Source organism: Mustela lutreola, chromosome 9 (assembly GCF_030435805.1).
Source record: "Mustela lutreola isolate mMusLut2 chromosome 9, mMusLut2.pri, whole genome shotgun sequence".
Lineage (NCBI taxonomy): Eukaryota > Metazoa > Chordata > Mammalia > Carnivora > Mustelidae > Mustela > Mustela lutreola.
In genome coordinates this window covers 108822861-108837503 of record NC_081298.1, presented here as the reverse complement: position 1 = coordinate 108837503, position 14643 = coordinate 108822861, and the positions used below count along the sequence as shown (strand labels likewise).

The following is a 14643-nucleotide window of genomic DNA, read 5'->3' as shown; positions in this document are numbered from 1 at the left end:
TTCATTTCTCATATACTTGTAATTATAAAGCTGGTTCTTCAAAGAGTATCTTCAAAGTGTGTCTATGGAAATACTGTACATCAGAGCATACATAATTCTGTTCTGGGGCAGTAATATAATTTGTTGAACCCAGATTTTATTTAACAAACACAAAATGCTGACTGTGTGGCAAGTACTGTTTAAAGTGGATTATTAATATTAAATGTTTTAATCTTTACAGCAAACCTACGAAGTAGGTACTGTTAATAGCCCCATTTTAAACATGGCCAAACCAAGAGGTTAAATAAGTGTCCCTAGTGGCTCAGCTAGAAACGGTGAGTGCTGGTGGAACCCAGGCAGTAGGCTCTGAGGCCATGCTCTCCGTGCTGCCTCTGCCTCTGTGCATAGCCACACCCACTGACTTGGGCAAGACTTCCAAGAGATTGTTTGAATTATTATTAGATCATGATTTAAACACTGAAGATATTGCCGTAGTTCCACCATGAAACACCATAGAGAAAATTCAATTGTTTCTTTTTTTCTCTTTTGTGACAGGGAGATCAGTGTAAATTTGATCATGATGCAGAGTTGGAGAAGAGAAAGGAGATCTGCAAGTTTTATTTACAAGGATATTGTACCAAAGGAGAGAACTGCATTTATATGCATAATATCCTTTATTAAAAAGATGTTAACCAAAATATTGAGATTATAAAACATTACTGAAGTTTTTCAAAATCCCTAGAAAACCTACTTTGGTTTTAAATTTAAAATAGCATCTGCTATGGTCATATGACTTTTTCCTCTTGATCTTGTCAAAGTGTTGATTACAATAATAAATTTCCTAAAACCCCTCAGAAATTCCCTGAATGTAAGCCACCTGAAAATGGCATATTTTTCAATAAACTTCTGGATTTAAAATTTTCTTTAGAAGTTTAAAATTTGTTTCCAAAATCATGGGGTAGCTTAGCTTATAGTTTTCATATTGGGATATTTGACTTTAATATGACATATCAAGCCCCTTTGTTTCCTTTATAGATATAAGCTCTTGCTACAAAATTTATTTACTCTGTCTACAATTTTTATTGTGGAAAGTAACAGAACTTACATAATTGAAATACTATTGTATTTGCTATAACAATTATTTTTTCTTTAAAATATTTTCTAGCTTAATATAGTAAGGAAGATTAAAATTTTTGGATGTTTTGCTGCATAATTGAAATATTTCATCTTAAAAATTGTCTGATATGACGTGTGTAAAAAATTCAGTGCAATATATAGTAATACAGTCTTATTGACTCAGCACCGATATGTTTTTGGATTTCAAAATATTAGAGTTTGATGTCACTTGGTCTGTTCCTTAATATTTTTATTTACATGAATTTCCGTGTAAGTTCTACCATAGTGGAGCAAAATGTTATCAAGGAGACAACTGTAAATTTTCACATGATGATCTGACTAAAGAAACAAGGAAACTTTTGGACAAAGTAAGTAATATTTTTGTACTTCAGTTATTTCTTAGGTCTCACCACAGAGTCATTTGTCTTGAATCATATTTTATAAATCATATTTCAGAAAAGTCTCCTGAGAAATCAAGGATTTGTTATTTTATGTTTTAATCTATGAGTGTAGTATGTTAGAAAAGCAGAAGTATTGGACTAGGAATTAAAATCTTTCATTCTTACCCTTGTTTTGCCATTAAAAAGCTAATGTACTTTGAGAAATATCTTTTACTACTTTGAACCTTATTATCAAAAATGAGTTAGCTCTCTCTGACCCATTTTGACTTCAGAATGATATTTTTCTCATAACAAAACTGGTTTATTGAAGTCTTCACAGTTTTTAAATGTAAGGAAGAAAGCTTGTTTTGGAATAGTAATCTTTGCCAATCATTTTTAGGTGTTGAACACTGAAGAAGAAGCCACAAATGAAGATGAACGAGAATTAGAAGAACTTAGAAAACGGGGCATAACTCCTCTTCCCAAACCACCTCCAGGAGTTGGGCTTCTGCCAACTCCACCAGAGCATTTTCCCTTTTCTGATCCTGAAGATGATTTTCAGACAGATCTCTCTGATGATTTCAAGAAAATCCCATCTCTTTTTGAAATAGTTGTAAAACCTACTGTGGATTTAGCACATAAGATTGGGAAGAAGTAAGTTAAAATCTTCAAAAATGGCATCATTTTCCCTCTAAAATTTCCTACTGAGAAAATAACTTGTATTCCATGTTAATCATGTAATTAAACTTAGGTAGAGATAGCAGATATCCGGCATTCACCACAAATGCTCTTCCTGCTTTCCTTTGTCTCTGTCCCCTGCTGCATGCCATCAGTGTTTCTCTCTGTGGAATCCTTAATAGCTTTAAAAATCTCTCCACAGAGTAACCCTGAGAGACACTGCCCGGTGGCTAGAATTGGTATGTCTCCCAATTCATTAGGAGGCTACATTCAGCATTGATAACATCTTCAAATAGTGGCATTAGCATGTCTCCAGAATATTTGATTCTTTTTTTTTTTTTAAGATTTTATTTATTTATTCTACAGAGAGAGATCACAAGTAGGCAGAGAGGAAGGCAGAGAGAGAGGAGGAAGCAGGCTCCCCGCTGAGCAGAGAGCCCGATGCAGGACTTGATCCCAGGACCCTGAGATCATGACCTGAGCCGAAGGCAGCGGCTTAACCCACTGAGCCACCCAGGCGCCCCAGAATATTTGATTCTTTTAGAGAAATATTTCCTTAGGCTATTGGAGGAAAGCCTTTGGTAAGCTGGATCCAGATTTGCATTTTCTAACAACACCATTCCAGTCCTGCTGCCCTTTCCCAGAGTCTGTGCACCTGGGCTGCAAGTCCCACTGTTGATTATTTTAACCCTGAACACTCAGAAAATCAGTGAGATCTCAGTAAATGAGGAACAAGAAATTGACAGGAAATGTGAACCATTAAAATTATTTCTCTTAAGGTCAAGAAGAATATAAGTATGTCCATTGTTTGGCTAATACTCTAATACTGTAGATCAGATGCGAGCCAATGCAAAAAGAGAAAGACATAATAGATATAAAGATAGAAATGGAGAGGCAAAAAAAAAAAAGAAAGAAAGAAAGAAATGGAGAGGGAGCTCATTTTTGGGGTGGTCTCCCTCAATAGACCTGAAGAAATCAACTGACAAAACTATTAGAAATAGTAATTAAATTAGTAAGATGTCCAGAAAGAACAACAACACTCAAAACCTAAAGGTCTTTTTATATGCCGACAGTAATCCATTAGAAATTGAAAAGGTGTGTGTTTGTATAGTACAATTCTACTTTGTTATATTTTAGGAAAGGTCCATGTATACCTAGAAAAAAGTCTAACCAAAAAATAATAACTAACCAAAAAATATTTCTGTGGGTGGCAGGGTTAGAGGTGATTCTTACTTATCTTTGCCCTTTTCTGTATTTTTCAAAATAGTTGTAAGCTTTAGAACAGCTAATAGTGTCAATTGATTAAGACTGTGGGCTAAAATGAAGGCAAGATGCATTTATTTGCATTTTTATTTGGAGATAATGTAGAATAAACTGCTTCTTAAAAACACATTCTGATACAGAAAAACACACTTAACCGCACATATTTAAAATACAACATTCTTGTTTGCCTCTTTTCTTTGAACTAAGAAATACTCTTCTTTCTGTCTACAGGCCACCAGCATTTTATAACAGTGCCTCACCACCAGGACCACAGTTTCAGGAAAGCAGCCCACATCCTCAGCATATCTATAGTTCTGGATCAAGTCCGGGTCCTGGACCTAATATGTCTCAGGGACACAGTAGTCCTGTGATGCACCCGGGCTCCCCCGGACATCATCCATGCGCCGCAGTGCCACACAGCCCACCTTTGCCGCCTGCTCCGCCTGGGATTTTAGGTCCTCACAGTCAAGCTGGAGTACTTGTTCAACCAGATGCACCTTTGACACCACAGAATATGAGTGGTGCTTACCATTGCTCGGGCTTTCCAGAACACATGATGAAAGTACCCAGAGAGAATCACTGTTCTCCAGGTTCCTCATACCTGCAAAGTCCTGGTGAAATGCAGCTCAACACCAGTTATGAGTCCCTACAAAACCCAGCTGAATTTTATGATAATTACTATTCACAGCATGCTATACCTAATTTTCAGCCACCTAGTAACTCTGGTGGTGAGTTTACCTTTTCAAATAACTCATTTTTAACTGTTTTTAAGCTTAGCTTTTCTTTTTTTTTTAAAGATTATATTTATTTATTTGACAGAGACACAGCAAGAGAGGGAACATAAGCAGGAGGAGTGGGAGAGGGAGAAGCAGGGAGCAGGGAGCCTGATGCGGGGCTTGATCCCAGGACCCTGGGATCATGACCTGAGCCAAAGGCATACGCTTAGCGACTGAGCCACCAAGGCACCCCAACTCATTTTTAATTTAAAATCTTTGGCGTTCTCTATTTTTCATTGAAAACATGATAAGAATGTGTGTTTTTAATAAAGCTAAGTGAAATGTAATGAAATTGAAGCCATAAAATATATTTTAAATTTAACCAAACATTTGCTACACCAGAACTTTAGATAGCTTTAAAAAAAATATTTACAATTGGGTGCCCACGTGGCTCAGTCGGTTAAGAGTCCCAAGTTTTCATTTCAGCTCCGGGTCATGAAACGAGCCCTGCGTCCAGCTCCACGCTCAACATGGAGTCTGCTTGCCCCTGCCTCTCCCCTCAATGCTCTCTTTCTCTAAAATAAATAAAATAATATCTTTAAAAAAACATTTACAATCACATAGTAATACGGTAATTAAATGTAGTTACTATTAAAGCTTCAATTTCTTGTAACTGACCGCGGCACTCTCTAGTGGAGTTCGGTGCTAAATCAGTATCTGTGTTTTCTGTGTTATGTGTATAGATGGGATGTGGCATGTTGACTTTGCCCAGCATCAGCCTCCCATTGTTCAAGACTCCCCTAACCGTGGGAGTGGATCTGATGGCAGCAGCAACACAACAGGCCACGGCCCCCTGCCTGCTCCAGGCCTCCTCCCTGCAGTGCAGAGAGCTCTTTTTGTCAGACTTACTCAGAAGTACCAAGAAGAAGATGAACCAAGCAGCACCCAACCTCAAAGGGCACCAAGCAAGGACGAAGGTGTGTCAGTTGTTATGGTAGTATCTTACTTTGGAATTACCCAGTTCCTGAAATGCCCTTGAATAGGTTAAAATTTGAAAAATAAGTTCCTTTGAACTATCTATTCTACTTCCAGCTTATCTTGTAGCTTCTATCTGCTTGGAATTGGTCATGGTTTCCAGAGTCATTAATGCTTTAGTACTTAATTGCAAAGAATTTTACCTGAAGCAGAGAGTAGATCGGAAGCTATAGTGTGAGGCCTGGCTGAAGCCTTTTATGGAAGAAGGAAATAAAACAGGAACCAGACATCTTCCAATAAAACAGGAACCAGACATCTTCCAGTGCAGAAATTTTGACTTCTAGCCTAAGTTTAAAATGATTCAGTTATTAGAGTTTTTATGGGCATAGGTTGTATTCTACTATATTATGAAGGAATATTATTTTTAACATAAAAGATTATGTGGAAACCTCAAGTTTACCTTAGTATTTTTGATATTGATAAGTATATAACAGTTACTTAATTCAGTTGAGGAGAGAAAGCTTAACACATCCAGTTCTTATGAATTACAGAATTGATATGTTTGCCCACTTTCTTGTGTGTGTGTATTTTTTTTTTAATTACGCAAATTGCATGGCCGACATGGGGCTCAAACCCACGACCCAAGGCCAGGAGTCTCGTGCTCCTCCAGCTAAGCCAGCCAGGTGCCCTTTGGCCTACTCTTAAGCATAAAATTTATAAATATGTAAAACTGGGTAACATTAGGTAGCTACAAGCTATTATATAAACATCTGTTACCTTTTCAAAGAAGGTAGCATTAACACTTCATTTATTTAACATCACAGGGAAATTAGGGATTCCTAATAAATTAGTTTTCTATACAATTTATGTTTGCTTCTTAAAGTGCTTAAACTTAAAAAAAATTTTAATGATTATCTTTCTATAAAGTCTTAGATTTACATTTTCATAAATAAGAAAATTTACAGTTTTTCTGGATATAAAATTTTGTACTATAGTAATATAATTGGTGATGTTTTATGAAGGTTTTTTCTCTGTGTCCAGAAAAAATCTTGAATGGCTAGGTTTCTTTAAGAATTTAAATTCAGTTAATTAACATATAGTGTATTATTAGTTTCAGAGGTAGAGTTCGGTGGTTCATCAGTTGTATATAACACCCAGGGCTCATTATATCATGTGCCCTCCTTAATGCCTGTTACCCAATTACCCTGTCCTCCCCACTCCCCTCCCCTCTGGCAGCCCTGCTTTTTTCCTATGACTAAGAGTCTCTTACGGTTTATCTCTCTGATTTCATCTTGTTTTATTTTTCCCACCCTTCTCCTGTGCTCCTCTGTTTTGTTTCTTAAATTCCACATATGAGTGAGATTATATGATAATTGTCTTTAGCTGATTGATTTATTTCACTTAGTATAATACCCCGTAGTTCCGTCCACATCATTATAAATGGTAAGATTTCATTCTTTTTGATGGCTAATAGTCCATGGTGTGTGTGTGTGTGCGCGTGTGCGCGCATGTGCGCATGCGCATGCCATTTCCTCTTTATCCTTCATCTGTCAATGGACATCTGGGCTCTTTCCACAGCTTGGCTATTGTGGACATGCTGCTATAAACATTGGGGTGCAGGTGCCCCTTTGGATCACTACATTTGTATCTTTGGGTAAATACCTAGTAGTGAACAGCTAGATTTTTGTGTGTGTGTGTGTTCATGTTCATTTTTATAAATTGTAATGCCCTTATAATTTTAATCTCTCCTTTGATAAAAAGCTGAAAAAGCTGTTAACTGTCATTTCTTATCTAATATCTCCTTTTCATTGGCCTACCCATTGGTCTGCTTTCCTTCTCATTCCAGAAATGATTGAAGATGGCTTAGGAAATATATTGATAAGAAAGGCAAACTAAAATAGCATCTTCCTTTTGTAGGTCAGATTTGGATCATCTTACATATTTGGATCAAGTAACAAATTCTGTGAGAAATGAATTGCTATGCAGAAATATTTAAAATAATGGCAGCAGGTTAAAGTGAATCACTAGTTCAGCTTTGGTCTTCCCAAGATCAAAGAGAGGAAGAAAAGAGATCTAGTGTCTAGAAGTAGTTTTTTCTGACACTGACATTGAAATATGAATGCAACTTTTTTCCACGCCTGAGTCAGTGGAGCGTAAGCCTCTTGATGCTTGGGGTTGTGAGTTCAAGTCCCACTTTGGATGGAGAGATTCCTTAAAAAGAAAACTTTAAAAACAAGCCAAAATTTTTTTCCACTGTGGTATATAGTCTGTATGATTTTAAGCCGTAATTCCACCCTAAATATCAATGCCTGTTTTGTAACTCTGTTCAAACTATATGTGTAACACTGAAATTATGTGTAGTAGAAACGTACTAGTGAGCAGTGAGATGAGTTAAATGAGAATATGCCCAATATTCTATTAATCCATGACATTCTAGGACACGTGTGTGTGTGTGTGTGTGTGTGTGTGTGTGTGTGTGTGTGTTACCAAGTCAGAGTCAACATATGTATGTTTTTTTTTAACATGTGTATGTTTTAATGGAAAGGAAGGACTGTCTCCTGTAGCATCAGTTCATAATCCCTGCTGTACTACTAGAAAGAATACCTCTGACAGTTAAGCTTCTTAACAGGGTGTCTAACACACTAGGGTTAAATATAAGCCTTTAGGAATACGGCCCAAAGTGTTCCCATAAAGTTAAAGTATATAAATTTCAGGTTGTTAGTTTTGTTATTTTTACTTTAAAATGTTTAAATAGCTAATATATTCACATATGTCAAACATCTAGAAATATAATAAGCTATAGATGAAAAATCTCTACCTCATCTCTCATTTGCTTGTTTCCCAATGCCCTTAATCAGTACTTCATTGTTTTGTTTTCTTTCCAGATTTTTAAAAAACATTGCATCCTTGTTATCTCCATAAATCCAGAGCTACAAAGCTTAAGTATTACTTAAATTAAAGCGATCCAAAACATTTTAGTATTCTTTTCCAAGAGTATTTTCCCTCCTTCCCCAACTCTCTCATGCCACACATACTCTTAAGTTCCCTTTTGGCCAATCCGAATAAAAGGTCCTGACTTCTCCCTGATCAGAAGGACGCTACACGTATTCTAATATCACACCTCTTTCTCTATAGAGTATGATGACTGAATTGATTATTGTCATTCCGCATCTAATTTTATTCCAGTGTTGAAACTCTGGCATTTCTCTGATGCATTTTCTTGAAGTTAGACTACACTTTTTCTAGAAATATTGCATGTTTTTCGATTATCTTAATTAAGGTAAAATATGAATGCTTCATTCTTTACAATAAGTTTTTATCTGCATTTAGATGATACTGTTAACTGGTATTCCAGTAGTGAAGAGGAAGAAGGAAGCAGTGTGAAGTCAATACTGAAAACATTACAGAAACAAACAGAAACTTTAAGGAATCAGCAACAGCCTTCCACAGACCTCAGCACTCCTACTGACCCAAGACTCGCTAAAGAGAAAAGCAAAGGAAACCAAGTTGTTGACCCTAGACTTAAGACTATCCCAAGGCAAGACGTGAGAAAATCCTCTGAGTCTGCCCCACTGGATCTTAGACTAGCATGGGATCCCAGGAAATTGAGGGGGAATGGAAGTGGTCACATAGGATCGTCTGTTGGTGGAACAAAATTTGATTCGCATCATGCAAATCCCAGCTCTGTCAAACACAAAAGAGGAGATGATGATGATGAAGATACAGAAAGAGAATTGAGAGAAAAAGCTTTCTTAATACCTTTGGATTCTTCCCCTGGCATAATGCTCCAGGATCCGAGGTCACAGCTGAGGCAGTTCAGTCACATTAAAATGGATATTATCCTAACCAAACCCAATTTTGCAAAACACATCGTGTGGGCTCCAGAAGACTTACTTCCAGTCCCTTTACCTAAACCTGACCCAGTATCTTCAATCAATTTACCTCTGCCCCCTCTTATAGCTGACCAGAGGCTCAGTAGGTTGTGGAATACAAAAAGCGATCTTCATCAGAATACAGTGCCCACTGATTCAAAATCAGCAGCCAAAGCCAAAGTGAACACCGCAAACAGAGAAGGCTACCTAGAACAATTTGGAGACTTACATAGTTCAGGAAGTAAATTAGGAGATCCTAGGCTTCAAAAAAATTTTGATCCTAGACTTCATAGACTGCACAGTACAGAGTCTCACCCAGCGGTTATGAAGGACTCACATACATTAAAGGGCACCCCTCACTTAGCCAGATCTAACCTTGCTTCGTCGCAGCCCTCAGGGGCCGTGACTAGCAGTTCCGGGCCGGGGGCCTTGCCTCCATATGCCCCTAAACTCTCCTCTTCAGCTGGCCTTCCCCTGGGAACCCCAAGTTCAGTTCTTAGTGGCATTAGTTTGTATGACCCTAGGGAGCATGCTTCATCATCTGCGTCAGAGCTAGCAGCAGAAAATACAGAGAACCCGAAAAAAAGTGGTGGTTTAAAAAGTAGTGACAAAAATGAGCCTTCTCCTGGAGAAGCAGTCCTGCCACAGAAAACCAGTGCAAATGTGGAAGTCGCCGTGGATGGGCCGGCTGACCCACAGGCAGACACCCTCAAGAGTCCTGGTACAGTTCAGGTCCCAGCAGTGCACAGTCTTCCTATTCAGGCATTAACAGGCTTAATTAGACCGCAGTACAGCGATCCAAGGCAGTCCAGGCAGCCAGGGCATACGAGTCCCACCCCGGAAAGTGATCCCAGTAGAGAACCAGATGACAAATCTCTGAAAGAGGTTTTTAAAACTTTTGATCCGACTGCTTCACCATTTTGTTAGCTATAGTGTAATTAAGCAATTCTTTTCACTCTGTGACTATTGCAGTCCTCTGCTGTTTTGTAACTGGTTTACCTCTATAGTTTATTTATTTTTAAATTATAAATACTTTTCAGCTGCTAGTATCAGAACCACATGAAGTTATATCCTCTAAAGCCTGTGGTATTTTATATAATATTTTTATAACTTTAAGAGACTGTAGTAATTGACATAGAAACCTATATATCATGTTAGCTTCGGTAAAAGTACTTTTATCGTAAATAACCCATCATGAACTTGACACTCTGCCCAAATATATGCCAGTCGTCTTTCATAATCAATGTTTAGATAAATGATTACCACTTTTATATGGTTGTTAGTTTCAAGCAATATGATGTACATTACTTTTGAGCAACAGTATTTTGACTAGGATCTTCTCTGTTTGTCAACAGAACTGATTAATATGTAATGCTAACTGCTAACTAAAATGTAAAATGAAGTAAAGAAAACATTTTTAAAATCACAATCAGCAGAGCAGTTTGTGTTTAAGGGCATCACTTTTATTAGTATTGGCAATATTGTGTAAATGAAGCATTTGAATGTCATATCTTTTAAAAGTATTTTACTGCATACTGTATCATAGAAGTTGGAGATAGATTGTTTTTGCTAAAATGAAATATTCCCCAAGTTCTCTAACATAACTTTTTAAATTTAATTTTCATATTAAATAGTTATGAGTTCTTGCTGTGTTACATTGTGATGTTTATGTGTCTCAATGTTTTTGTCGTTAGCAGCATAATTTATATTACATTTTCAAATGATATAGCTGCAATAATTGTATTCATCATGACTTTGGTAATTTTTAACAAACTTTTAAAAGATCCAGTGACAGTCTGTAGTGATTATTGCATTGGTAATGTTTTAAATGTCCAGGTTCTATATTTTAAATAGCAAGAAAACACAGAGATGGTATAATCAACTGTATATGGCTACCAATAAAGAATCTCTTTCAGATCTCTCCTGACTGGCATTCTGTAACAGAAGAGACTGCCTGGTATTTTAAGTATTTAATGTCCTCATAGTTGGAAATCTCTTAAATTGATTAGAAATTTCATTTTTATGAAAAATAATTTGTATTCATTCTTGTGTCTTTTTTGCAGTATATAAGTAATGGCAGCCCTATTTGTTTTATACAGATTTATAACGGAAAGTAAGTATTACACTCATATTCATATCTTGAACTAGATGTGTGTGACCATGTTTGCTGGTAATGGCTCCGATAAGTAAGTTGAGATGGAGCATTTCACTATAAAAGATAATGGAAGTAAAGGAAATTGGTCCTTGGATGAAAATAGCTATGCTTGAGAAGTGATTTTAGAAATTTACGGCAAAATATTTCTGTGGGAACCTAACATTCAGCTAGCATATGATTTAATATTAATACATATTTTTCTATTCCCTTTTTTTTTTTTTTCTTTGATTCCATACTTAAATGATGTTGCAGCTAAGTGAACAGGAACTCTGCTCACAATGAACTAAGGAGGTCATTGTGTTCTAAGTGGAAGGACAGTTGTTCGAGGGGATGCGAATTTATACTTTATACTTTGGTTACATTGTTGCCTAAAATGGCTCTGGATAACATTTTTGGGTTTAAAAAATGTCCTTTAAAGCGACCATAGAAAGTATTTTCTGATTTACTGTCCACATGAACTTTTATTGTTAATTGAAAAGTAAATAAATGGTAAAACTGACAGAAAAAAGTTGTGTGTGTGTATATACACACATACACTTCTATGCATACAAATATATAATATTTATCAGGAAAAAAATCAGTAAAATTGCTGAATTATCGTAATTAAATTGAAATTTTTTAGCGAATCTTTAATTCCCCCGTATATTTTATAATTACATTAAGTAATAATGTTCATATTTTAAATATCATACAAAAAGATAATTTGGCTTGTTAAAGATCCAAATAGAATCCAAATCCTTAACAGAAGATCCTTTTTACTTAAGAGAGATGTTGAAAGATTATTAAAAAATAAGGTTTAAAAATGAATGCAAATTATCATGTCCATTTGTTCAATATTCTTGAGTCTCTATTATGTCAGCTAGTGTCCTAGAGGCTATTTTATAAGAAAGTGTGGGCATGGTTTCAAATTTAACAATATATTTTATATGAAAATATTTATGTTTAAAATAATGATTTTAATTTGTGGTCTTTTTTAATTGAGATAACTTTAGCTTAGGAGGTAATCTATTGTATCCTGTCAGTTTCGATTATTTTAGTCTTCTTTTTTTCTTTTTCTCACCAAAATTTAATAAGTAGCCCTTTTTCCTGATGAATGAGGTCTTCTTTAAGATGAATCGGTATTTGTTAGAATCCATGTAAGTTGATTCACACTAGCACACTGGAAAATACTTTGTGTCCCTGTTTTTATAAGCCAAACATTTACAGGTAACAGAAATAACTTGTGCTCTAGAAGAGTCTTGATGAGATTCATTGATTGAGGTATAACTTAACTATTCATACTGATTTATGACATAAGGTTTATACCTGTTTACTGTGCTGTCAAGTAGAGTGGGATATATCAGTGTGTTGAATTGGATATCCAGGTGACCACAATTTAGTTTGGGCAACTACTTTCCCACATTTTATATTTAGTTTTTGCTCCAAACTCCTGTCTCTGGAGCTTTCCCAGTTAGGACCTCATTCTGAACCTAAAAGTAAACCAAATACTGGAGTGATTTCAAATTCTGCTTCAGCAATTATGTCTGCTTCTGTAGGGACCCCGGTGTTACCCAGCTGTGTGTGCCAAACCCCAGAATTAGGTTGCAACTGAAGTAGCCTAATGATGGGATGATGTTTGCTTCAGTTTCTGTGTGTCTTTTACCCTACCATAAGGACTAGTTTTCCTTGCTTGTCCTGCTTATTTTTAGAGTGGAAGAACAGTTGATTAGTAAAGAAATCCTGTATAAGTGTACATATAAGCCACTTCACTCAATTAATTGGAAGAAATAGAGGAAAAGAGGAGAACTCAGGAGGGCTGGTGGCCTAAACATAATAAATTCATATTCTTGTTCTGAAGTGATTTGTAGGTGTTTTTTCTCAATGTCCAGTTCCTTACCTGTGAAATGGGTATAATTTTGACTGCTCACAGACTTGCTGTAAGGAGTGAATAAATTATAATTTATAACTTTTATGGACATAAACATTACACTTCCACTAGGGTGCATTAAGCTGTACAAATTCCAAATAACATGATTTGTGTGGTTTACCAATTTTATGTTGTTTCAGATGATATATATTGAAGACACAATAGGATTGCGTGAGAAGTTGTTTTAGAGAATACGAACCCATCAAGTTAGCAATTCCCTTTAACATTTTGTGTGTTGTTAGTAAGACATAGGACTTTCGTAATTTATAGCTGTATGGACTTGTAGCGTCTGTGCAAGATCTGACTGCCCATTTTATTCAAGTTGAATATTGATGGAGGGTTAAAAATGCTATGACAGTCCATATTGCATGGTGTATTTGCTTCAATTATAGCATGTATCGTATAGGCAGAGTGGCCAGTGTATTCATTATAAAAGCCATTAGCTCTTAGAAACATTAGAGATGTTTACTCCCACTTCTTAGTGTACATTTCTGCTAGCACATGACATGGAGATCTTTTGGAGTGACTATTTGTTTTGATAAAGGTATTGTTTTCCTTTGGTTCATGGCAACTTAAAGTCTGAAAGTTCCTAGGGACCTAGATGTGAGGTCTTGTCAAAATCTTCCCAATTGCACAACACAAAGTCAAGGTAGAGATGCTCTTCCTGAGTTTACCCTTCTGGGCTTGAGGGCTACATCTCAGAGAGGTGGTCTGTGCGGAAGACGCAGACTTGGGCGTGGTCTGCAGGCAAGTGGTCCATTGATAGGGCCCCTGCAAACTTCAGGAACTGGGCTTTTGTGGATATCTAAAATGAAGAGTTGTAAATTATCTTTTCAGAAGTAGGTTGGCAGCTCTTGATCATATTTATGGTCAAAATTAAATCTAGTAGGGTATGTAAGTCACTAGTAAATAATTAGTTTAAATAAGGCTTAGTTAGGAATTGTAAGCTTTAACAAAATGTAACCGAACAGGGCTTGACGGTTTAAAGCTGTTTTCCTCACATCTGTGTTGAGATTTGGCATTTAGGTAATGCCTTTCCTCCAAGGAGTTTAATGTGATTTATAGAACCAGTCTCAGTAGCTACTGATCACCAAGTTGCTGGGGTTTTGTTTTTGAGTATGTTCTTTATCAGCAGTATCTGCCAGCTGTAGCAGAGCCCAAATTAACCTGCTTTCCTTGGAAAGGATGCAGACCTGAGAAGGGACTTTAGGTTAATATCAACATAATATTTAGAATTTCTAATTTTTAAATAAGAAATAAAAAGCACATTTTAAATGGTATTTTATGCTTTTGGAGGCAGGGCAGTATGTGCCTCCTTGCTCTGCTGCTTCCCCACAGCAACAAGCCTGGTTCTAGGCAGGTGCTTTATTAATTGGTTGTTAATAAAGCACCCACCCTGGTTCTAGGGTGGGTGCTTTATTAATTGCTTGTTAACTGCTTCCCGACATCCATCCAAGTTTAGATTTTGATGTGGCACAGCCATTCCATGATTGTATCCAAGAGTACAATTCATAAAGTATACCTCTTGCAGTAGACACAGGAACCTACCTTCTCTCTCTCTCTTTGTCTCCCCTCCCCTCTCCCAACCAAACAATGCGAAGGT

At 36.5% G+C, this 14643-nt stretch overlaps 1 protein-coding gene across 1 annotated transcript in view; it reads left to right on the top strand.

Annotated features, from left to right (window-relative positions):
* Window positions 1-10925, top strand: part of ZC3H6 (zinc finger CCCH-type containing 6) — a 55310-nt gene extending 44385 nt beyond the window's left edge. The window contains exons 7-12 of the mRNA XM_059188373.1: window positions 535-648; window positions 1356-1463; window positions 1876-2129; window positions 3648-4144; window positions 4876-5109; window positions 8438-10925. Of these exons, the coding sequence (XP_059044356.1) occupies window positions 535-648; window positions 1356-1463; window positions 1876-2129; window positions 3648-4144; window positions 4876-5109; window positions 8438-9906 (2676 nt within the window). The 3' untranslated portion in view covers window positions 9907-10925. The remainder of the gene's footprint in view (window positions 1-534; window positions 649-1355; window positions 1464-1875; window positions 2130-3647; window positions 4145-4875; window positions 5110-8437) is intronic.
* The last annotated feature ends 3718 nt before the right edge of the window (window positions 10926-14643 follow it).